The following is a 24,046-nucleotide window of genomic DNA, read 5'->3' on the forward strand; positions in this document are numbered from 1 at the left end:
ATGAAAGGCATGCAAATCTATGTCCAGTCACTTTTTTTTTCGGTGAATCTTCGTTCATTCTCAGGCCATTTTCTTTTAAACTTCTGAGCTGTGGTTTCCTCACCTCATTTTTTAAGAGTGAAGCAAGATTCAGTGAGATCGCTTACAAATAGGTTGTCTAGCTTGAGTTCATTCCAAAAGCTTGGGCTTGCCGCGTCTCGGCCTACCCTGCAGGCGTCGCCAGCGCGCCCTCGATCTGGTGGCGCCCGCGGCTCCACCTCCCGCGTAAGGCTGTCCGCCTGTCTGCCTGACCGAGCAACGTCCCTAGTTGCGGCGATCCCGTGACCCGCAGGTGCACGCGGACATAGCTGGCCCGTCGGGACGCGCTGGATAACGAAGCTTCTGCGGCGTTGCGGGCGGGCAGCGCGGCCCTGCCGGGGTCCTTGCGGGTCCTCGGCGGGCCCGGGGGAGGGCCCTCTTTGTGGCTGCAGTTGGCAAGATGGCGCCGGTGGGGGTGGAGAAGAAGCTGCTGCTGGGTCCCAACGGGCCCGCAGTGGCGGCTGCCGGCGACCTGACCAGTGAAGAGGAGGAAGGCCAGAGTCTATGGTGAGGAGCGTATAGAGTCTCAAATGGTGCGGCCAGACCGGGAGCGGGCCGGAGCGGGCAGGACCGTGGGCAGACATTGACGGGCAGTCGTGGGCCGAGCAGTCTAAGGCGGTCCCGCTCTGACCACTCTTGTCATTGTCGCTGCAGGTCTTCGATCTTGAGCGAAGTGTCCACCCGCGCCAGGTCCAAGCTGCCGTCCGGCAAGAACATTCTGGTGTTCGGTGAGCAGCAGGGTACTACCCTGGGGCTCAGGGGTGGGTCAGGCGGCACCCCTCCCATAGGTTCCCAGCCTTCTCCACCCTTACTGCCAGCTTGCGCTTGCCTGCCCAGGAGGGCACGCTGGACTCTAACAGGGTAGCCAGAGAGTCTCCAAGCTCACACCTCTACTGACCCCCTAAATGCATCTCTCTTTGGAGTCCAGTGATGTGGTGTGGGCTTGTGGCACATTCCTTTAGTCGTTTGGCTGAGCCTTCAGCCTTAACTGGGTTTATCGGTTAGCCTTGTGCTCACCAAGTTGAGGATGTGGAGAAATAAAAAAAAAAAAAAAAAAAAAAAAAAAAGAGGATGTGCAGGCCAGATGGAGAAGATGGGGGGGAACTAGGTTACCTGTACTGGGAACTGAGGAGATAGATGTACGAAAGTCCTCTTGAGCAGGCAGCAGAGCTTGGAAGTCAGTCCCAGGAACTTTCTTGCATGAATCCTGCCCTCACTGCTAGGTTGTCCCGTCAGTCATTTAACCTCTTCGGCTTCAGTTATCTCCTACCAATGAAAGGGATTATATGCATTCACCTGCAACGCTGTTTGTGGAGTGGGAGCAGAGGACTGAGCAATGGGACGGTACAGTCTTAGACACACTGCAAGAATCCCATTCTAGCAGAGGCAGATGTGTGCGTGGTTGCATCAAGAGCAGACTATTGTGGGCGCATCACACTGATGTGTTGAGAGAGAATTTGTGGGATCAGGTGTTTTGAAGGGTAATTGTCTAGGTACAAGCACATGGAGATAACAGGGTGAAGCATTTGGACACCGTTAGAAGTTATTTTGCAAAAGAGGATAAGATGAGGTCAGATCATGAAGGTCTGAAGGACTAATCTTTCCTGGAGACTCCTGATTTTCAGATTTTATCTTCCTCCACCCTTGTCCGTCTGTTTCTCTCATCCAAGTGATGGCTAGTGTGGTAGGTTTTAGCCAGATTTGTGATTTAGAGAAGTAATTCAGGCTTTGTTGGGTCAGCTAGATCAGAATGAGCAGGAGCTGAAGTCAGACTGACAAGCACCCTGTGTGGTCCAGGTGGACTGTGGCCAGTGTGAAAAAGGTGAGCATTGTAGGGGAGGATCTTTGTGGACTGCCTTTCATTTCATATGTTCTTGAATTCCGTAGTATTGAATCTGAGGATGTCCAGTGATGTTTGGTAATGATTCTAGTTCGTGTTTGAGGTTGTCTTGGAAGGGGAGGGTGTTGGCTATGGATAGTCCTAGAGAGATGAGAAAACACTTGCTACTGAGACTGTACTTAGGACTTTCACTTAGGTCAGTAGTTCTTTTTCCCCAGTTTCCAAGCCTTTAGGATGCTTATGAAGTTGTTCTGCAAAGCAAATATGTGTAATTAACATAAGCATCATGACTTGAGACAGAACCAGATTTTTATTTCAGTGTTCCTAGACTTTGGGGGTTAGTTGTGTTTCACAGAATTCTTGCTTTTGCTGTGGCAAAGATGTATTTATTTTGTGCCCATCTCTGACTTTCACTTCCCTAGATGTTTGTCTTAGAAAACGTAGGTAGAACTGTTGGGTTTGCTGTATTCCTTCCCTCTCGAAGTGAGGAGAATTGTAGCAGAGGGATCGTTTGGGATCTTGGGTTGGGTGCCTCTGCCAGTGGCTCTTTTTTTTTTTTTTTTTGGAGCCGGGGACCGAACCCAGGGCCTTGCGCTTGCTAGGCAAGCGCTCTACCACTGAGCTAAATCCCCAACCCCTCTGCCAGTCGCTCTTAAAAGCAGGTCTCCTTTGTTCATGGGAGCCAGTAAGAGAGACTTTAGCAGGCTTGCTTGGTTGTCCCTTACTGTGTCAATGTTACGACCCTACAGTCTTCGTGTAGAGTGATATACAGTATACTTTTGTCTTCTTGCAAATGTCATTTGTAGGTGAAGATGGTTCTGGTAAAACAACTCTCATGACCAAACTCCAAGGAGCAGAGCACGGCAAAAAAGGAAGAGGCTTAGAGTATCTTTACCTCAGCGTTCATGATGAGGACCGTGATGGTGAGTGACTGTTCCTCCATTAGAAAGGTGACGTGTAGGGCTCTGACTCCTACATGTCCAGGCTTTCTGTTACACCCAGAGAATGGGTGAAATGTATGTCCTTTGCAAGACTTTACTCACTGTTTTAGTTTGCTTTTTTGTTTTGGGTTTTTGAGACAGGTTCTCTTGTGGCCCTGGCTGGCCTGGAACTCACTATGTAGACTAGGCTGGCCTTGAACCCTCAGAGTTGTTACTTGGTAATGACTCCTTTATAGTTTTCAGGTTGTATATGCTCAGCTGTTTCCAGGACTGGAGAATAGTTATTGGTGCCTGGGTCTTTTTCCTGTGAGACAGTTTATAGTCTGGCGTTGAAATGAATTGGTTAATTTTCATTTTTTATATTTGCTCTTGTCCATTTAAATACTAGTAATCGTGATGTTAGGGTGTTTTTATAACATGATCTCCTACTTCCTTATTGTTAAATTGAAGAAGATAAACTAAAAGCTGCTCCAGCACTGAAGCTCTGCCTTCTCTAAGAGCTGTGTAGTAGAAGACGGAGGCTCTTCCTAAAGCTTGGACACCTCTTTGCACTAATTGACATCTCCAGGAATTTTATCCCTGCTCCCTTGACTTCATCTTGTTGAACATTCCTTAATGGTCCTGAAAAGAAAGCAGAACGTCAGCCTGGTGTCAAGGCCTCTGTCAGAAGAGTAAGCATCGGGTGTCCTGTCTGGACCCATTGGAGTCTGCTTGTATCACCAGCCCACTAAATCAAACCTAGAGGACCTCGCATGTTTGCATCTTTTGCTTCCTGCCTTTGCAGGCCTCCATGGTTTTCCTGGGAAGATATTGGGCTTGGGAGTCAGACCAAACTGGTTCAAAATGCTACACCCATGTTCAGCAGTAATGTGGCTTCTGATTACTAATGTAATTTCCTCCTGTAAAGAAGAGGATGCTGGTACATTTTGCAGGTGGACAGAGTGTGTGTGAGAGGAGTACTGGAGACATAGTGAAAGCTTCCTACCTTTGTGGTGGATGCTCTGAGCCCCTTCATCCTCTGGTGTTTCCAAGACTGAGGCACATTTCAGGACACAGCATCCCAGTAATCATATTTACATGTCTTTGAGTTGAAGTTTATGCTAACATCAAGTTCAGATTCCTATGAAAGCTTTTTCTTTCTGTATTTATAAGACTTTCTCTCGGCTGCTTACTTAACGACAATCCTTGTTTGATGGAAGAGTTGCCCTTACCTGAGGTTAATTATACATTTTTCAGCCCTAGCCTTTTTAATTGTGGGGTATAACTGGGTTGTAAGTACACATTTCATAGACAATCACCTGCTAAAGAAACTAGTCTCTGGTTGTATCTGGGTTGTGGTAGGAAATTATATGTCAAAGGACCACCGCCTCTCAGATATTGTCTACTGCTGCATGTGATGTGTGATCACCACACATGGGGGGAATCATGTCTAGTTGATGTTGACCGGAAAAGCTGAAGAAACTGCTTGCTGAAGGGTAGGCGTATAAAGTATAAAGTATGTTTGGACTTGATTCACAGACCCAGACTTAAAACACAAAAATATACTGGTTTGGGACCAGTGAGGTATCTCAGCAGGTAAAGTCCATTGCTGCCAAGAGAGCCTGAGTTTGATGGAAGGAAAAAAATTGACGCGACAGGTTGTCCTCCAACTTCACTGGGGAACCTTCACTGGTACTGACACACATCCTCTGCCTATACTCTGAGGAGCACACACAGCTCTAAATAAATGGTATAAAAACCTTTAAGTAGGAGCTGGAGAGATGGGTCACTTGCTACTCTTCAGAGGAACCATCCCAGCACCATGTCTGGTGGCTCCCAGTGGTTTATAACTCTAGCTTCAGGGGATCCAAGGCCTCTGGTACCTGAGAGCACTTGTGCTCCTGTGTACATAGCCACTTGTGGGCTGGCACACACATAATTAAAAATAATAAAAATAATTAAAATTTTTAAAAATAATTTAGAGGTTGGAAGTACAGCTAGATGTAGATACCTTTATGCTCAAACTCATCCAAATGTGTTTTTATAGCTATTAATAATTGGTTATACAACAAGGAAGCTAAAGGAAGGTAGATTTTAAAAGTATATGTTGAAAAAGAAAGTTAATGAAATGATGTTTTGATGTTAGGAGTTCCCTCTCAAGGTACTTTCATAGAAAAAATAATTAAGGAATATGTTTGAAATGTTCTAAAAGTATCCTATTAGTTTAGAGAATTGTCTTCCATAGTTGAATTATCACAATTCCCAGTTCTTAGTATATTTGGATTCAGCTGTAACTTAAGAGTTCCCTTTAGTCCACGTAGATTATTCTCAAGCCAACATCAGACATTAATTTCATTGTATTTGTAAGTACCTCCCTAAGTATATCTAAAAGGTAGAGATGCTTGGAATGTATAACTGATTATCCTGACAGAATGACTGTAGTCGCTTAGTGTGACACACACAGAAGGGTTTGTTCACTTGGCTTGCTCACCAACTCAGATAACTGGTATCTTAGGACAGTGGATTCTTTAGACTGGGGACAGTTCATCAATAAACGTTTGTGTCCTTTGGTTGTTATCAATAGCAAATTATTCTCACTCTGCTCCTTAGAGTCTGTTGAAACCTTAGTTAGAGAGTCATCCTGTATGTGGTTATCTAAACTTTTAAAGCCTAGGCATTTCATTCTGTACTAGGCTGGATTTGCATCCACTGGGTATTTGGCTTTCCTGGGCTGGGCTTTCTGTGTGACTTCATTCCCTTCCTAAGGCTGCTGCTCTCATAGCTGTGCAATAGTCGCTGTCAGATGATAATGTGGCTTCATTCCTCTCCCCAGATCACACACGCTGCAATGTATGGATTTTGGATGGAGACCTTTACCACAAAGGCCTGCTGAAATTTGCAGTTTCCGCGGAGTCTTTGCGGGAGACCCTGGTCATTTTTGTTGCAGACATGTCTAGACCTTGGACTATAATGGAATCTCTACAGAAATGGGCTAGTGTTTTACGGGAGCACATTGACAAGATGAAAATTCCACCAGAGGAAATGAGGGATCTGGAACGGAAGTGTGAGTAAAATTCACTAGTCTTTTTGGATTATTGGGACCACCTTCTTCCTTTTCAGGCAAGAGGGTTTATTTGGGATGGAATTTGCATTTGTTTTGAAATATGTGTTTCAGTTTTTGAAATTCAGTCATCAAGAATAATTTGAAGGGCTAGAGAGATGGTTCAGTAATTAAGAGTCCTTGCTGCTCTTACAGAACACTCAGGTTCAGTTCCCAGCACCCTTATTAGTCAGCTCACAACTGCCTATAGCTCCCATTTTCAGGGGACCTAGTCACTAGCATACTTATAGTGTACATACAGTCAGGCACTCAAGGGCACGCACACCCAAATACAACTAAGTAAATAGGTAAGTAAATAATAAAAAAGAGCACTTTGGCCTGATGTACTGGTGTGTGCCTCTGATCCCAGTACACTGGAGGCAGAGGCAGAGGCAGAGGCAGAGGCAGGTGGAGTTTGTGTATCAGTAGGAAGGTTTGCCTTGTTTTGGCTTATGGGTTCAGAGATCTCAGTCATGGTCACTTGGCTATTTCTAGGCCTGTGGTGAGGCTATCTGTCACTGCAGAAGGGAGGTGAAGATGGGCAAAGAGAAGGGGAAAGGATAGCCTCCAAAGGCCTTCCTCAGGGCTTCTTCCCCTTGGGTAGTTCCCCCTTCTAATACCCTTTGAGCTAAGAGCACATGAGTAGAAATCTACTGAGAGGGGTTGGGGATTTAGCTCAGTGGTAGAGCGCTGGGTTCGGTCCCCAGCTCCGAAAAAAAAAAAAAAAAAAAAAAAGAAATCTACTGAGAGCTTAGTGGATTTCCCTTCAGTCGTACCTCAGTAATGCCATCAGCTAGGGACAGAGTCTTTGAGGACATTTTCCCTCAAGCCCCAAGCCCATGTTTCTGGAATCCCATGGAGATTCCATGTCTCCTCTTGTTGATGGGCTTAGTTAAAAACCCCTAAGAAGAGAAATCTTTTATTTCTGACTAGATTCTTTTGGAATCTAGCAAATATGATTGCCTTCAGGAATAGGAAGATTGTTTTCAGTGAGAGGGGTCATTAAAATACAATAAAAGTTATTTTAAGTTTAAAACCCTTCTGAGAACAAAGAACTTACAAATTAAAGGAAGTTTGGTGAGTTTTCAAATGTGGTTCAGAAGCTTGTTTTTCCTTCCTTTGCTTCTGTGCAGTTACATCAGCTTCTGTCCCTATGCCAAGGAAATGGGAGGGGCAGGGAGCGGAACCGGCAGCCGCAGCGTCTTGGCCAGTGTGAGCTTGGTTGCCCTGGCTCAGTGCCATGGGATGACATCACCCCCTTGGTGAATTAATGAGGGCTCTGTAGCATGGCACACATTATCTGCACGCTGTCAGGAAAGTTTGATGGTGCTTCTCAAATTGACTTTCCTACTGTACATCTCCTGTAGCACTTCATCTTGCCCCTGTCTGTCATCAGCTCAACTGGAGCTTAACACCTTACTCTTCATCCAGGCTCGTCCTCACCTGGGTATGATCGCCATGCCGTTCATCTCACCTCTCCTCAGCCACTGGCCTTTTTAGATAATGCCTCTTTTTCTTGCAAAACAGAGATGCTAAAGACAGCTCAGCAAAATAGCTGAGTCTGAAAAGCTGTTCACAGACCACTGCACACAGCTCCATGCCCATACTGGTGAGCGAATGTGCCGCAGACTTCAGTCAGTTTTGTGAACTCAAGTTTCTTGGGTCTGACACCCTTACAGAGGTTTATTAAAATAGAAAAGGCCACATTGGCCAATGGTGTCACTCTTTCTCAAATAAGGAAAGTGCTAGGTGCCGGCGTTGTTCTAGATGCTGTGAGGATACAGCAGACAGGGTACCTATTCTTGGGACGCTTGTGAAGGAGACACTGAATTAATTTAATGGTCTTAGTCATTGGCGTCTAAGTCACTGAAGATTAGATTCAGCGACATATGACAGAAAACTGGAGAGGAGGATAGGATGGCTTAAACAAGACTGTGGTTTATTTGTCATGGAAAGGAAATCTAGAGGCGGGAGGGCAATTTGCAAGTAGGGCGCAGCCCTGGGAAGACTGCTCCAGAGCCCTGGCTCCTCTCTACTCACTGCTTTGTCATTTTGAGGGTGTGGTTCTTTTCCTTTGACAACTAGAACTCTAGCAATGTGTCTGTGTTCCAAGCACAGAAGAGCAGAAGGCAATGCTGAGGTGCACCTGCCTGTTCTCCTTTAAAGGGGTTGAGAGTAGAATCTGTTGGCTTTTTGAAGAGTGTGTGTGAGCTTGCACATGTATGTGCAGCATGACTTTCGAAAGGTTCTCTCCTTGCGTTGTGACTCAGTGTTTCACAGTGAGCCCTTTTCCTTGCTAACCTCACCCCGCTTGCTAGTCTAGAAAGTGTCTTAAATTCTGCGTTGGGTTAGGGGGAAGAGGGGAGAACACTGGAGGACATCTAGCAGTTGCTGAACCATGTGTGTGTAGGGGGGGCATCTCTGCTGTCACTTTCCCTGATCTGTGATATTGGGAATGGTAGCCGTGCCTTTGTGCTTGGTGTTGAAGAGCGCTTGTGTTCACGCCATTTCAGCTTACTTTCGGGAAGTTAGTTCTTCATATTCTTGCTCAGAGGACCGCTACCTTACAGATTAATTAGACTCTTTAGTATTTTCCTGTTAAGATTTATCTTAGTTTTAATTATAGGGGGCACAATATGTGTGCCTTTGAATGCAGGTGCTAGCAGACTGCTGGGGGCCTCCTGGAACTAGAGTTACAGGAGGGTGTTGGGCAGTGCTGGAAGTGGACTCTATCCTTTGCAGGAGTGAGATGTGCTCTTAACTGCTGAGCACCTCTCCAGCTGCCATTAGTATTGTTCGCAACAAGTGAGCACTGCTTTACAGTCAGGTTCCTTTCAGCCTCTCTGCTGTGGAGCAGCTTTGTGATCAGCCACTGTGACCCAGAGCTGGCAGAGGGACAGCAACCTAGAGCTGCCAGAAGGTGGTGCTTGTTGCTGCAACAGCTGGACAAAGACATTGTCAAGAAGGTTTGAGTTTTGTTTTTTTGTTTTGTTTTGTTTTTGTTTTTGTTTTTGGTTTGGTTTGGTTTGGTTTGGGTTGGTTGGGTCAGTTTGGGTTGGTTGGCTTGGCTTGGCTTGGTTTGGTTGGCTTGGCTTGGTTGGCTTGGTTCGGTTTGGTTGCCCTGGCTTGGGCTGCTTGAGGGAATACAGTCCTCCATCGTGGTGAGGAAAGCACAGCAGCGGGAACCTCAGGCCGTCCTTGGTCACAATCGATCTGCAGTCAGTAAGGAGAAGTGAAGTGTAGTGCTCAGTTAGTTTTCCCCTTTTTCTAAAATTTAGTCTAGATACAGAGACTCTGGGATGGTAGGCCCAGATGGAAAACCATAAACCATTCTGGAAACAGCCTTACAGACACACCTAGAGGTGTGTCTCCTATGTGACTTACTTATTTGCTTATTTTTTAAATGTAGGGTCTGTGTAGTTCTGGTTCACCTGGAATTCACTATGTAGAGTGGGCTGGCCTTACAGAGATCTACCTGTGACTCTTGACCCCTTTGGGGGTTGAACAACCCTTTCATGGAGGTTGCATATCAAATATTTACATTATGATTCATAACAGCATAATTATAATTATGAAGTAGCAAAGAAAACAATTGAATAGTTGGGTGTCACCAAACATGGGAAAGGAAGGTTGAACCACTGATTTAGAGTAAGTAGTTTTTCTCTCAGGTCTTGTAGGCTACTCTCCCATGTGACATATGCAGAACACAGACCTGAAGGGCTCCTGGAATAGGTGATCCAGCTGACAGACACACACACACACACACACACACACACACACACACACAAACACACACACACACACACCCTGCTCTTCCCACTGTACCTTAGCTCACCTCTGTCTTGTTCCTGGCTCTGCCCTGCTCCCTCTTGGGAAAACCCTGGACAAATGCCTTCTCTGTTCTTGGGCAATGAGATCTTACCCTGTCAGTTAACCACTGCATTTTTTCATTGACTTAACTGTTAAAAGAGTTTTTAATTCCTTTAAGGTCCTACAACAACATCAAATTCTCTGGTTTTGTCCAACATAGAATGGAGATGACCTTGTTAGGTTTCCTTATGTTGAAAATGAAGTTTCACGATATGTGTTAGTCTCTGCCTTTGTGAGAACATACTTGGGGAAATAAAGGAAGGGGTGTCGAGATGGCTTAGTCTATAAAGTACTGCTATGAAGCATGAGGACCAGAGTCTAGTCTTCTTATCCATGTAAGGGCTAGTTGTGGTAGCACACAGCGATAGTCCTAGTACTGGGGAGGAGACCGGGACATTGCTGAGCCCAGCCAAGGCTAAATTGGTGAAATCCAGGTTCAGCGAGAGGCTCAAGCACTTGTGTGTACACACACACACACACACACACACAGAGTGAGCTCTGTCTAGCTATGATTTCAGAATTTTTATGCACTCACTGGTGGCTTGCTCTGTTGCTTTGGTAGAAAAAAGTTGTTCACTTGTTAGTAGATAGGGAACAGAAAGAGAAAAGAGGGCCTGAGGGTGTAGCTCAGTTAATATATGGTTGTCAGTTGGTAGAGGGCATGCATGAGGCCCTGATTTCAGTACTACATAAACTGGGCATGTAATCCCAGCACTAGAGAGCTAAAGGCAGGAAGACCAGGAGTTCAAGGTCCTCCTCAGCTATGTAGTGAGTTTGAGGTCAGCCTAGGCTACGTAAGAACACATACAGTCAGGGGAGGGAGGAAGCGGGAGAGGAGAATGAGAGCAACTGTCCTTCAAAGGCACACCCTTAATAACCCACTTCTTTCACATAAGGGGTCTGGTATTACTTGAAAGACCGTGAGCTTCTCCATCATTTCAGAAGCACAATGATGAACTAAAATCTCAGTTTTAAAAAAATGTTTGAAACCTGTTCTATGGGTGTAGAGTGTACATCTTTTTCTTGGTTTTCAATAGCGATCTTATCTATTTATCAGCCTATGTATCTGTCTGTCTATCTATGTTTGGGGGAGAGAGGTTCTGCTTGCATGTATGTGTACCATATGTGTAGTGCCCATGGAGACCGGAAGAGGGTATCAGAGCCTTTGGAACTGGAGTTACAGACATTGTTTTAGTCATTGTGTGGGTGCTGGGACTCAAATCTGGGTCCAAGAAAAGCAGTCAGTGCTCCTAACCACTAACTCATGTCTCCGGTCCCCTGCCCTCTCTCCCAGTACTTTGAGTTACATTTATGTTGCCTGGTTTTAAGGAAAGCATATTAAAAGGCCTTGGATCTTTTTCAGTCCTGTTAGGTTTATTAGAAAAACAGAGCTGCCTATTGGTGCCTAAGCATGGAGGGCTTTTCCTACCCTGTGAAGGTCTGGGTATGGTAGCTCACAGCTGTAATCCTAACACTCAGCAGGCAGAGGGAGGGAGGGAGAGTAATTGCTGCTAGTTCAAGGCCAGTCTTGGTCTATATAGTGAGTCCCAGGTCTCTAGTGAGACCTTTCCAAATACAACAAAACCCATCATTCTAACCCTGAAGTGCTCTCACGTACAGGTTCTGGTCTGCAGGCCTTGTGTTCATAGATGCTTTTGTTTTATATTTGTATTGCCTTTTCCCCTTAATTTTCTAAGCCTAAGATGTGTTTCTATTTGCATCTGTATAATTTTTCTCTTTTTCTTCTATAGTTATGAAAGATTTTCAAGATTATATCGAGCCTGAAGAAGGTTGTCAGGGTTCCCCACAGAGAAGAGGGCCTCTGACCTCAGGCTCAGATGAAGACAATGTTGCCCTCCCTCTGGGTGACAATGTGCTGACTCATAACCTGGGGATCCCAGTGTTGGTTGTGTGCACAAAGGTACGTCCAGGGAGTTGTGACCTTGACTGGGTTTGCCCAGTGAACGAGAAAGAGTTTTAGAAGTGTTGATGGAGTTTCTTCTAAAGGGAGAATTGGGTTTATTCAGGGATCATTACGTTATATGAATGTGTAGAACATAGTGTGATTTCGTGTTGCTGCAGACTTGACAGCCAGTTCAGAAAGCCCTGTTGACCTCAAGAGCAAACTCAAGTAAAAGCAGTTTGCTTATGGTTCCAATTCATCTAGTCCAAACTGATGGTGAAATAGGATAATGAAGTAGAAATAGAAATTAAGCTTAATATCAGAGAAAGTTGTCTCTTATATGAGGGGGGAGGTAGCTTTAAAAACATTTTGGATTTCAAAGTTGCTTTATTCTAATTTTTACTAGGCAACCTAGTTGCCCAGCTGCAGGTTCTCCCAGTTTCATGCTATTCTTGGGACAGATGAGGTGCAGTGCCCAGCAGGGGGAAGCGCAGGGCACAGTGCACAGTGCTCGGCCGGGTGACCTCATTAGATGTTGAAAACATTTATGGGGTGAGCAGGGTTATTATATCTATACTTTGTGTCTAAACCGAGGCCCAGGATGGAAGAGAACTGTCGTGTTCTTTTACTCCCTTCTGACATTCCTCTTGGTTCTGTCTGTCCTGCAGTGTGATGCAGTGAGCATCTTGGAGAAGGAGCACGATTACCGAGACGAGCACCTGGACTTCATCCAGGCGCATCTGCGGGGATTCTGCCTCCAGTGTATCCTTGGGACGCTGTCTCGGGCCCCGGAGCACATGCTCTTCCAGAAGGGGTGTCGTCAGAGCCCCTCCTGAACAGAGTAGTCTTTTCTCTTTCTTTTCTTTTCATTTCACTTAATTATTTAGGGTGGGACATGTGAGTGTGGAGGTTAGAAGAAAACTGGGGAGTCATTTCTCTCTCATCGTGTGGGTTCCAAGTCATGTTTAGGCTATCAGGTGTGGCAGCAAGCACCTTTGTTCAAGTGCCAACCCATTTGCCTACCTCATGGGCTAGTTTTTACCATGAGGTGGTGGTGGATTGAAAGGGAATTGTAATCTATTAGTTTTACAATTTTGCTATGTTTGAATTTTGGAATTTTGTACATAATAACTTTGCTCACTTTGGAAGTATTTTTTTCTTCTTGTTTTGTTTCATTTTGTTTTGTTGTTTTGATAGAGTCTCACTGTGTCACCCAGGCTGACCTGGAGCTTGTGATCTTCTGCCGCAGCTTTTTGAGTGCTTGGATTACAAGCGAGTGCTGCATACCCAACTTAGTTGTCTTGTTTTGAAGGCTCTACTTTTGATAGATTTCCATATTAAAAACTGATGCATAACCATTTTATTTCCCATTTATATTGTTCGTACTTAAAAATCTTATTAAACTTTGCTCTTAAGCAGAGAGGTATAATTACCAACATGGTTACTGGTTTAGATGATGTAAGTGTTTCTCATGTTTTGTGATGCCATATCAACAGCTTTTTGAGTCTTCTGAAGTTGGTACCTTGTTCCACACTGGTGACAGGTGCTTTCTTTGAGCCCTTTGTTGGCACCTCTCTGAAGCTGTCCCTGATGGTAAACTTGGTTCCCTTGTGAGCCCCTGCCTGGAAAGTAGCCTGTGTGCTCTGTATGCTGAGTGTAGTGTTCCACTGATTTTGCTTCTTAGAAAGCAGCCTTGGGAGTGGGCAGCACTGTAAGTGTTAAAAAGAAAAACAGCCGCATCCTACTCCTGCCTCAGCATGAAGTATTATTTAGTGTGGTTCTCTGCTCCCTCTGTTCCTTGGTAGTTTTTAAAGTTTGTATGCTTGGTTGCTCGCATGCAGATAAGACAGTAGATCACCTCATGCTTTAAAGATTATGGGTGCAGTTGGTTTTCGTCTCACAATGAATTGGTTTTCCTTAAGCAAATGGATCAGATGGAGCTGCCTTGATTTACACCTCAGTGAAGGAAGAGAAAAACCTTGACTTGCTGTATAAGTACATTGTTCATAAAACATACGGCTTCCACTTCACCATACCCGCCTTAGTTGTGGAAAAGGACGCAGTTTTTATGTGAGTTCTTTGGAGGTGGTGGTATTTAAGCGCTTCTCTTTAGAGTCCATTTTCAGTGCGGTGCTTCTGTCTGAAAGAGTGCTTGGGCTGGCCCTCAGGTGGGAGACAGGTGCAGCTTCCGCTGTCTGCTCCTTCTGCAGTGACTCGTTTGGCTTAAGGGAAGTGGGTGGTGTGGTCAGAGGTGCCACATTCCTTCATTGAGAGAAAGTTGCCTGACTATAGGCAAGCCACTGTATGTACTACTGTCAGCTCTGGTGAAGCATTGGCTGTGAGGAGAGTTGAAGTTAGAGATTTCAGTGTGGGGACCCGCGTGGCTTATGTGAAAGCATCTGGTGACTGCCCTTGACAGGGGTGAAGGCAAGCATCTTCTCAGTGTCCCCATCAGTGTGGGCATCTGCATTTTAAAGCTTCTGGGATTGGTCCTCCTGCCAGACACTTAAGTACCCAGTTTTCCTGAGCCCATGTCGTTTCTCTCAGAGAGAATACTATTGCTGTGTCGCATATGACGGTGCTGTGGTCTTACTTTAGCAGATTGATGTTAAGATTTGATAGCTCTGGACTTGACAGTTCACAGCACCCCCTAGATACCCAGGTTCTCTGCCGAGGACATAAAAATGAATGGGGTACACCCCTGTCACAGCACAGAAACAGACATGTTCTAAGGAGGAGGGGACAGCAGTGGGTTAATGGGATGGGGCCAGAAGACCTGCTGCTGGAAGATGAGCCCTCTCTCTCAGGCAGACCAGCAGGAAGGAGCCAAGGGTGTCGGGAAGGCTGAAAGTACAGGAGGCAGATGCTTCAGGAAAACTAAACAGGTTACCCCCTGCATATTTGGAGAGACTCACTCGGACTGTTTATGCCCTAGCTCTGAAAAATTGCTCTGAACAGCAGACAGGCACTAAAGCAGAAAACTCAGTAAGGGGTCTGCTTCTGTACTCACTTAGTTCTTTGACACAGGCTCCTGAAGCAGGAGTTCTGGTTGGATTTAGGGTTAGTATGGAATGAAGATACATCTTATGCCTCCTTGAGGCTTATAGCATCATAGATCATGAAGAACCTCAGCTGTGCCCAGTCCCTTTTTCACTATTGTGTAGGAATTTGTACGGTCAGCAAGGCTGTTAGGGAGAAGCATCCTGAATGGCACCCTTTTGATAATATAACTGTGACTAAGAGTTGAGGGAGTGAGAGGGTTGTGAGAACAGCCAGTTGTCTTCTTGAGCTCAGAAGTGTGGACAGTGTGTAGTTGCTACCTTAAGAGTGGGAAGTGGGAAGTCTGATCCAACCTCATTTTTTTTCCTGCCTCATGATGTTGAGCTATGTGACACCCACTAAGGCTTCCTTATGTCTCTTGTCAGTGACCCAGGATAGACATAGGCCATAGTTTCCCCTTGGCTTTCAAGGCACATCTTCCATGCCAGCAAAATTAACGAACTGCTCATAGGATAATCGGTATAAAGAAGTTTCCTCAAGAAGGACAGAGTGCAAAGGAGAGCCAAAGCCCAGGAGTAACGGTCCTCTCTGGATCTCCTCCTTTGCGCATAGTTGCTCTAAGCAGGGTCCCACTCAGCCCTTGTTCTCACACTGGGGCAGTGACTTCCACTGGCTCTTTAGGCCTAGCTTCCTCCCTGAGTCTGAAGCAGGATGTGTCACGTTGATCTGATGGAATGGGTGTGCTTTGCCTTTTGTCTTAAGTACCCAGAGCTACGAGACACTGACAGTACCTCCAGACTTAGAGCTGTGAGAAAGGACCTCACGAAAGAGCATCTTCTAATCTGAAATGTGATTGAGATGTGTGGGAAGGCAGGCTCAGGCAAAGCTCACTAATCAGTGTCTCCTTACTTTTAGACCTGCAGGATGGGACAATGAAAAGAAAATAGCTATTTTACATGAAAATTTTACAACCGTGAAGCCAGAAGATGCATATGAAGATTTTATTGTAAAGCCTCCTGTGAGAAAGGTACCTCATTCAATCCCTTGCAGGCCGTATGTAGGTGGTTTGAAGTTATGCAAATGAGACCTGCTGTTCCGGGAATGGCTCCTTGTATGAATGTGAGTGACGGGATGATCGTGTACTGTCAGTTGTGTCCCAACAGCGCTCCTACCACTTATGGATTACTTTGGCCAGATCTCTCCCTTTGGGGTCTCTGCTGGAAGACTATGATCTGGGAGGTGCTTGCTGTTTAGGACCTGCCAGACTTAAACACAGATGGGTTACATGCCATGGCTAGTTCTGGGAGCAGGTTTATATCTAGTTAGAACAATGTAACTTCAGTCTCAAGAAGAATCCCCCAAGCCCATGTGGAGGCCCAGACCAAGATTCTTGTAGCATGAACTCTGATGTACATTTGAGAATTTTCATTGCCTGTGGTCACAAACATGTATCATTTCACAGCTGGTCCATGACAAAGAGTTGGCAGCTGAGGATGAGCAGGTGTTCCTGATGAAACAACAGGTAAGAGGCCTTCTCTTGCATGGGATGCCATTTCTGGAGGGGTTTGGGACTATGTATTTGAGAGCTCGCAGAGGCATGGAGGTTAAGACGAAGTTTCCTCTTTCCCTACTCTCTCCACAGGTAGGGATTGGAGCACGTGCTTCATGATGCCTGCCTGCATTGCACATTGTCCTACAGGGATGGGCTTAGTATGTTCTAATGTGCCTTGGAAAGATTTTCTGACTTACTTCTTGAATTGACAATTTACCAAGTGGCCTGGTTCACTCCCATTTTTCCCACAGTATACAAAAGTGGTAGTTAGTACTGCAGTCCCTTAATCTCATCGATCGTGAGGCAGAGGCCAGCCTGGTCTACAGAGGGAGTTCCAGGATGGCCAGGGCTTTTACACAGAGAAACCCTGTCTCAGAAAACATACATACATGCATGCATGCATACATACATACATGCAACCCTGTCTCAGAAAACATATACATATGCATACATACATATATACATGTGCTTTTACATAGAGAAACCCTGTCTCAGAAAACAGACAGACTAATGTAGCCAAAGATGGCATTGAATTTGTAATCCTCCTGCCTCTGACTCTGACGTGCTGGGATTACAGGTATGTGTCATCTGCCTGTAATTTTTTAGCAGTGCTGGGGACCTAGGTCAGCCTTATGCATGCTAGGCAAGTACTCTACCAACTGAGTTACATCCTCAGCCCCAAACTGACCATTTTACTGTAATATTTTATTCATTTTTTTAGAGAGCATCTTGTATGCATACAGTGTTTTTATGACACTCAGCTTCTTACAGATCCACCCTGACTCCCCTGTGATAACAGTTTTGAACACAAACCTGTTGTAAACACTTCTCTCTCACTCAAATTGTTAGATATATCACCATCTCCTAAGGGTACAGCCAGTCCCTGTTAGTTTTTAGCAAATTTTTCCACCCCTTCCCCTTTTCTGTGGCCTGCTTACTTTCTTAGCTTCTAAACTGGTTTCTGGGGTGTCTTCATATACCCGGTGCGGAGTGTAGGTTATTTTGCATTTGTAGTGTAAAGCGTGAGTCTGTGTTGGCGCCCTGTAGTAGAGTCATGGAGTCAGCCCTTTCTCCAGACCTCAGTTCATGCTGCAGGCCTTGGTTAATGGCCAGTTTGTCCCTCTCTTTGCAGTCACTCCTTGCCAAGCAGCCTGCCACGCCCACAAGAACCTCCGTGAGTACCTTTCACCAAACAGAGGGTTATGGCCCAGTGTCATGGGTGCCTTCTAACTTTACACCGTTATTGCAACAGTTTATATGTATGCGGGCTTCTATTCTATTTTAAACTGAGTTGGTGCCCCTAAAGGCCCATAGCCAGAAATACAATAGAACCTCAGAAATGTTTGATGAAAGACAACAACTGATACTCCGTAAGCTTTAGTTCCTGTCTCAGGAGACTGAGCTGGGAGCACACCTCCACTGTACTGCAGATACTATACCTCAGACATGAAGATGTGTTGACTTCGATTTTTGTATTTTTTGTTATTTTTATATCTACGTGTGACGTGGGCTGGTTTTGGACTTAGGAATCCCCTGCCAGAGGACCCTCTGGCTCTCCAAGGACGCAGGGTCGGGGTGGACCAGCTAGTGTACCAAGCGCCTCCCCAGGAACATCAGTAAAGAAGCCAGATCCAAACATCAAAAGTATGTATGCTGTCTTAGGGGAACAATTGTAGTCCTAGGCCCACAGGACACATAACAGTAGCTGAGGCCCTCAGGTGGGAATCCAGGGAAGCTAGGCTGATGGTTGTCCAGGAAAAGTTATATTCCAGCAAGTAACCATGTGCACCAGCATTGTGTAAGACCCTGCAGGTGCCTTTAGGAAAGACTACAGCTTAGGCAGTCCCTGTACAATGTATATCTTGTTTCCTTTCTTAGCTTTGCATTAATTCTATTTATGAGTTGGCTATTTTTTCTTTTGTTCTTACCAAGCCACTGCTTACTGACACACAATGATATTGGTTGTAAATTCTTACATGTTCAGTAAGCATCCCGCACTTTGGCTGTGAGCCTTGCAGGCTTAGAAAACTGACATGCATGCACTAAGGACACAGAAATGACAAAAACGAAGATTTCTCTGTGACCCTCAAAGGTGGGAAATGCAAACTTGTTTCCACTGGTAATCTTATCACCGCCCAGTTAACCTCAGCTAACAGAGACCACAGTGAGTGTAAACAGTGCAGTAGGAAGCTGACAGCCACAGATGTGCAATTTAAAGTTAAGGACCACTTTTCCTGTTTCAGTTTGAGTGACACTTCATTGTTTTTCTTTGTGTTTCCTTAGATAATGCAGCAAGTGAAGGGGTATTGGCCAGCTTCTTCAATAGTCTGTTGAGTAAAAAGACAGGCTCTCCTGGAAGTCCCAGTGCTGGTGGAGTGCAGAGCACAGCCAAGAAGTCAGGTACAGAAGGAGAGCCCCAGAGCTTCAGATCCTTAACAGAACAGTGCTGTCAAACAGGTGCACACGGCAGCAGTCACTTTCACCAGCCTGCACACCTCCAGTGTTCTGGCTAGCTATGAACAGAACCAAGCCTTGTGTTAGCAATTAAGACTGCATGAATTCTTGTGGAAGACCTGGGTTTCGATATCCACATAGTAGTTCCCACCACCCTTAACTCCAGTTCCAGGGCATCTGACACCCTCTTCTGACCTCCTTGGGCACCAACTGGTGCATGGACATACAGGCAGGCCCAATACTCATGTACATAAAATAAATCTAGGGGGAGGGGGAAGAGTTTTATTTGCTTCACAGTCCCTAATCTTGCAGGAGCTGGAGCCTGTGAACCTTCATGGTCTTACCACTGGATCCCTCTGTGGCCCAGCTATCTGTCCTTCCGTTTAGGCTGGTAGGACAAGCTAGTCTTGAAGGTTTCTTTTTTTTTTTTTTTTTTTTTTTTGGTTCTTTTTTTCGGAGCTGGGGACCGAACCCAGGGCCTTGTGCTTCTTAGGTAAGCGCTCTACCACTGAGCTAAATCCCCAGCCCCTTGAAGGTTTCTAAAAATAAAATAGTTATGTTCTTGGGAATCACGTGCTTTCTTAAACTAGAACACATTGATTTCCTTTTCGTGGGGCCAGGGATTAAACCTAGGAGTTGATGAATGCCACAACAGCCCACATATAAAGGGCATGTTAGGCATATGCTGTTCATGTGCTCTCTAATTGATTTTTCCAAGGTAGACAGGGATGGTAGAAGATCATGTTGTCCCTAGGGCAGTCTGATCCTCTAGCAATTCGGAGTTCATAGAGACCCAAGAATCTGATCTGGGCCTCAGCTTCGACCTTGTGTTTGTCCCTTACCAGATAAGGGTCATTGTCCAGGCCCAGATAGTGTTTGACAGCAGAAATAGGAGCACAAGCATTGTGCAGGATGAACTAACTGCCTAGCCTCACTCTCATCATAAAACATGGTATTTCCATGTGAGTCAGCTTAAACTAAACTGAAGGACTTCATGGGTAGGGTGTTTTTGTTTTCTGAGAATCAAATCCTGCATGTTTTGCCAAAGCTACATCATCAACCCATTAATCAGTCTGAGGTGTTGTAGTAATCAAACCTGAGCACCTGTCTAGGAAACAACACAGTTTACTCCATGCCTGAAATTCAGGTGGAGCCCTCCAGGGAGACAGTGGAGAAGGTACACAGGGATTAGGGATGGGGGCTGAGGGTTTCAGAAAGGCCCCTTGAGTTTGGCACAGAGGCAGCCCTAGCTCCTGCCGAGTTGGAGAACCCAGACCTATGGCGCTGGCGGTAACAGATTAGGGTCTGTTGTTACCCTTGATGAGAGGCTTTTCTCATTCTGAGGATGCTTCACTAGGAATGATGGCAGAAGTCTGTATGATTCTGAGGTCAGCCTGGTCTACAAAGTAAGTTCCAGGACAGCCTGGGCTATAAAGAGAAATGCTACCTACAAAAAAAATTTTTTCTCACACTGCTATTTTGTGTTTGTTTGTTTTTTCTCTCTTTCTTGTTCCATTTCCTTTCTTTAAGGACAAAAGACTGTGTTGTCAAACGTTCAGGAAGAACTGGATAGAATGACTCGAAAACCAGACTCCATGGTAACGAACTCTTCAACAGAAAACGAAGCCTGACCCTCCTTTGAAAGTGCATATGTCAAATGACCAAATACCTATGTATATTCATCTGATAAGACCAGGATTTTTCTGATATGGCACATGCTATCAGTTTTTGGGGTAGGGGAGATGAACTTTAAAAAAATACATATACTTCATTGGCTTGTCCGAGTGTGAAGTGCACATTTAGGACGGTTTTGTGTCAGGCCCCTTGTTAGGGACGTCCCTTGGACTCTTGGGCTGCGATTCTCTTGTGGGAAGTAAGCGCAGCTGGGCTTGTAGAGTGGAGAGAGGAGGCCCACTTTCTGTCAGAGTGGAGCGAACGAGACTAGGAAGTCAGATGGATGGTTTGACCAGTTGCGTGTTAGCAAATTCACTTGTTCTTGGGAAGCAGGTTAAGTAGCAGAAAGTCCAGGAAAGAGAAAGGTTCAAGAAGGACAAGAGAAGTGCTTGTGGGGAAGCTGATGGTTGAAGGAGATGGAGGAAAGAAGTGAGTGAGCGAGAGAGCAGCATTAATGAGTACGTACATGCACAGTAGAAACCAAATAGCATCAGTTAAGACCTAACAATTAGAAACATTTCCAAGCTAAGCACTAAACAGAATGGGAACTGGACTTGTTCTGATTGCATCTTTAAGTTATGGGAAATGTGTTTTATTTGTGGTGCCTCAGGAAGGTGGGCTGACTCGAGTGGTGAAGCCCGCAGCTACCCAGGACCCACATGCTTGGCCCAGGCCATGTCCCTTGTCCTTGAAAAGATGCTGGGCTCTATGCACAGGTAACCTGGGGCAGGCGGTCACTGTGTTATGTTCAAAGTCAGCAGATACAAAATTAGATATTTTAAATAGTTCCTGTTCTGTTTTGTTTAATTGTTACTTTAACTACCACAGGCTGGCAACTAATAGAAATGGGTGGTTGATTGCTCATTGGACCGTATTGGCAATGTCCTATAGCAAGTTTGGGGGAAGTATTTACTGTCACTGTATTCTGGCTATTTGGCTTGTGCCAGTTGCTGCCTTAGAGCCTGTGGTAACTTTCCCTGATACAGAAAGGTTCTTTCTGTAGCTCCCTGGTCGAATCGTTGCTGACAGACCGAAAAGTGGGTGCTTTACGTGGAGAATGGAAGGGGTAGGCTTGTGTTTGTCATAAACTGTAGCGCTTCTCTTACAGGCGTGTGAGTTTTACGTGTCTTCCATTAGGGGCATGTTCATGAACACTGTCAAGTCACACCACCATGCTGAGGATAACCTCTGTAGATTGGAGACAGCACTTTGAGTTTTCTGTGTGACACAGCACATGTAAATGCAAACACTACCATGACTTTAATGTATAAAATATTTGTCATCCAAACCAAGGGGAAAAACCACAGTTCACTTCCGTGGAGTTTACTTTTTTATATGAATGTTTGTTGTTGTGTCTCGGCATAATGTTCCTAATGTCATTACATACATGCCAGATTTGACTAACCACTAACGTAGTTCTGGGCGTAAGTTAACATCTCGTTATGTGACGAGGCTCCTCGACTGGGAGTCACTTTGTAAAGGTCGGAACACTGTTAAGGAGGAAGCAGCGTGCTAACTTGCCTCTCTAACAACAAAAAGATGTTTCTTGTGCCGGTTTTACTATTGAAATATATTTTTTCCTTTTTTAATTCAGTTTTTTTGTTGTTATTTTGTTTTTATTTTTTTAAACATGCATTGTGGCTTCAAATGACCAGGTTGTCCAGGCGATGACAGGAAGCTGGCTGGAGTAGAAACTGTGGTAAAGGATCACCTGATCTCTGTAGCAGCCAGGGCAAAATGAGTGACCTCAGAAACTAGGAATTCTTGCAAAGACATGTGCCTAATAGTGTGACTTTTAAATTTTGATACATTTAAAGTGTATCATTTGAACGGCTAGGCACTTTTGGTGTTGGTGTCAGTTGTGCTCTAATCAACATGACTCTTCTAGAGGAGACTGATGCATGTTACTGTGTGCTCAGGAGTTGCCAAAGTCACCAGCTTTGGGAAGCTTCCAGGTTCTTTAGGGGTTTGAGGAGATGAGGTGATTTTTATTATTTTAGGATTCTCAAGCATTGGAACCAAAGGCCAAATAATAAACAGCCTTTACTTTTTAAAGTAAAATTAATTTTATTTGCAAGAATACACTTGTATGGTAGACTATAACAGACAATTTTATGACTATTTATACACATTATAATGATTACCTCTGTTTGTCTTTAAGTGGATAACTTTAAGTAAGCCCAACCTAAAAATTATAGCCCAAATGAGGGCTATGAATTGGTCTTTCCTAAAAATCCAACAGATATGCTGCTAGATTATTTTGTTTTATTTGCACTTTTTTTTTTTCTTAAATAACAGAGAGGGTTTCTTTGTATTGCCCTGGCTGTCCTGGAACTCATTCTGTAGACCAGGCTGCCCTCCAGAGATCCGCCTGCTTTTGCCTCCCAAGTGCTGGGATTGGCTTGTGCTACTGTGCACAGCTGCACCTTTTTTCTCTTTTACTTTTTTTTAATTGGCGTTTTAAAAACAGTATTGAAACTGAAAAGACTGTCTTCTGAACTTGGTGAAGGTGAAAGTGACCTCTGTACATCGTGACCTTAACAATGCTGATGCTGTAAGTGAAAGTTCACTGTTGTCTCTCTGCTAAGTTCATTGGTGTTTTTAACCTAAAATTAGGACTGCAGATGATCGCCCACTAGCCTTAGTCCAGGATGTGGCTCTGTCTGGGTGCAGTATGCAGTCATGTGGAACCTTGCTTTCTAGTGCTGGGGGAAAAGATGTCTAACTACTGGCTTCAATAAACAAGAATCCAGACTGCTAACAGGTTTTGGTGACTTTGTTTTTGATAAAGCATCCCACTAGATATCCGTTACCTGGTGATCCTGTGTGGGTGTGTGGCAAAGCAATGTGTATACCTTGGGCTGGTGAGTTGGGTCAGTGCCACCAGGCTGCTGTGAAGCTTGACAACCTGAGTTTAGTCATCAGGACTTGGTTGAAGGAGGATTAGCTCCTTGAACTTGTCCTCTGACCACCACAAGAACATACACAATAAGATAAACTTTGAAAGGAAGGAAGGGAGGGAGGGAGGGAGGGAGGAAGGAAGGAAGGAAGGAAGGAAGGAAGGAAGGAAGGAAGGAAGAAAGGAAGAAAGGAAGAAAGAAGAGAAAGAAAACCAAACATTTAAAATACGTACTTCTCTTACTTGAAATAATCAGAAGAAAAGTGGTTAGGAGCACTTACTACTCCTCCAGCCTCCGAGTTTGGTTCCTGTAATTTACTTCAGACAGCTCACAACTGCCTGTAACTCCAGATCCAGGAGATCTGACAGGTACCTCACACACATACACACAAGTAAAAAGTATTTCAAAAAATAAAATCAGAGCCAGGTAGCGGCGGTGCGCACCTTTAACCCTGACTTGGGAGGCAGAGGTGGGCGTATCTCTGAGTTCATGGCCAACCTGGTCTACAGAACACGATCCAAGACAGTTTGGGGCCAGATGAAGAAACTGTGTCTCAAAAAACTATAATAAAATAAATCAGAAATGTGTTTTTCTGTTTACTCTGGTTTTTTGATAAGGGGTTTGCCATCTAGCACCAGGCTAATGTCAAACTTACGTCAATCCTGCCTCTGCTTCCTAGGTATTGGGTTTATAGCAGTCTGAGCCAATAGTCAGAAATTCAGATAAAGCACCTTAGGGCTGTGCTTCAGTGGCTG

The 24,046-nt window shown here is 44.9% G+C and overlaps 1 protein-coding gene across 3 annotated transcripts; it reads left to right on the top strand.

Annotated features, from left to right (window-relative positions):
- Positions 1–460: 460 nt before the first annotated feature.
- Dync1li2 (dynein, cytoplasmic 1 light intermediate chain 2) lies at positions 461–23,152 on the top strand. Of its 3 annotated transcripts, NM_001398670.1 has the most exon segments (13): positions 461–585; positions 733–806; positions 2,725–2,841; positions 5,672–5,902; positions 11,560–11,729; positions 12,380–12,473; positions 13,646–13,781; positions 15,627–15,738; positions 16,174–16,233; positions 17,396–17,437; positions 17,790–17,907; positions 18,547–18,663; positions 20,248–23,152. In NM_001398670.1, coding segments are annotated over 13 exon segments (1,479 nt in total). In that variant the 5' UTR covers positions 461–478; the 3' UTR covers positions 20,349–23,152.
- Positions 23,153–24,046: the final 894 nt, after the last annotated feature.

Source organism: Rattus norvegicus, chromosome 19 (genome assembly GCF_021556685.1).
Source record: "Rattus norvegicus strain SHRSP/BbbUtx chromosome 19, alternate assembly SHRSP_T2T, whole genome shotgun sequence".
NCBI lineage: Eukaryota > Metazoa > Chordata > Mammalia > Rodentia > Muridae > Rattus > Rattus norvegicus.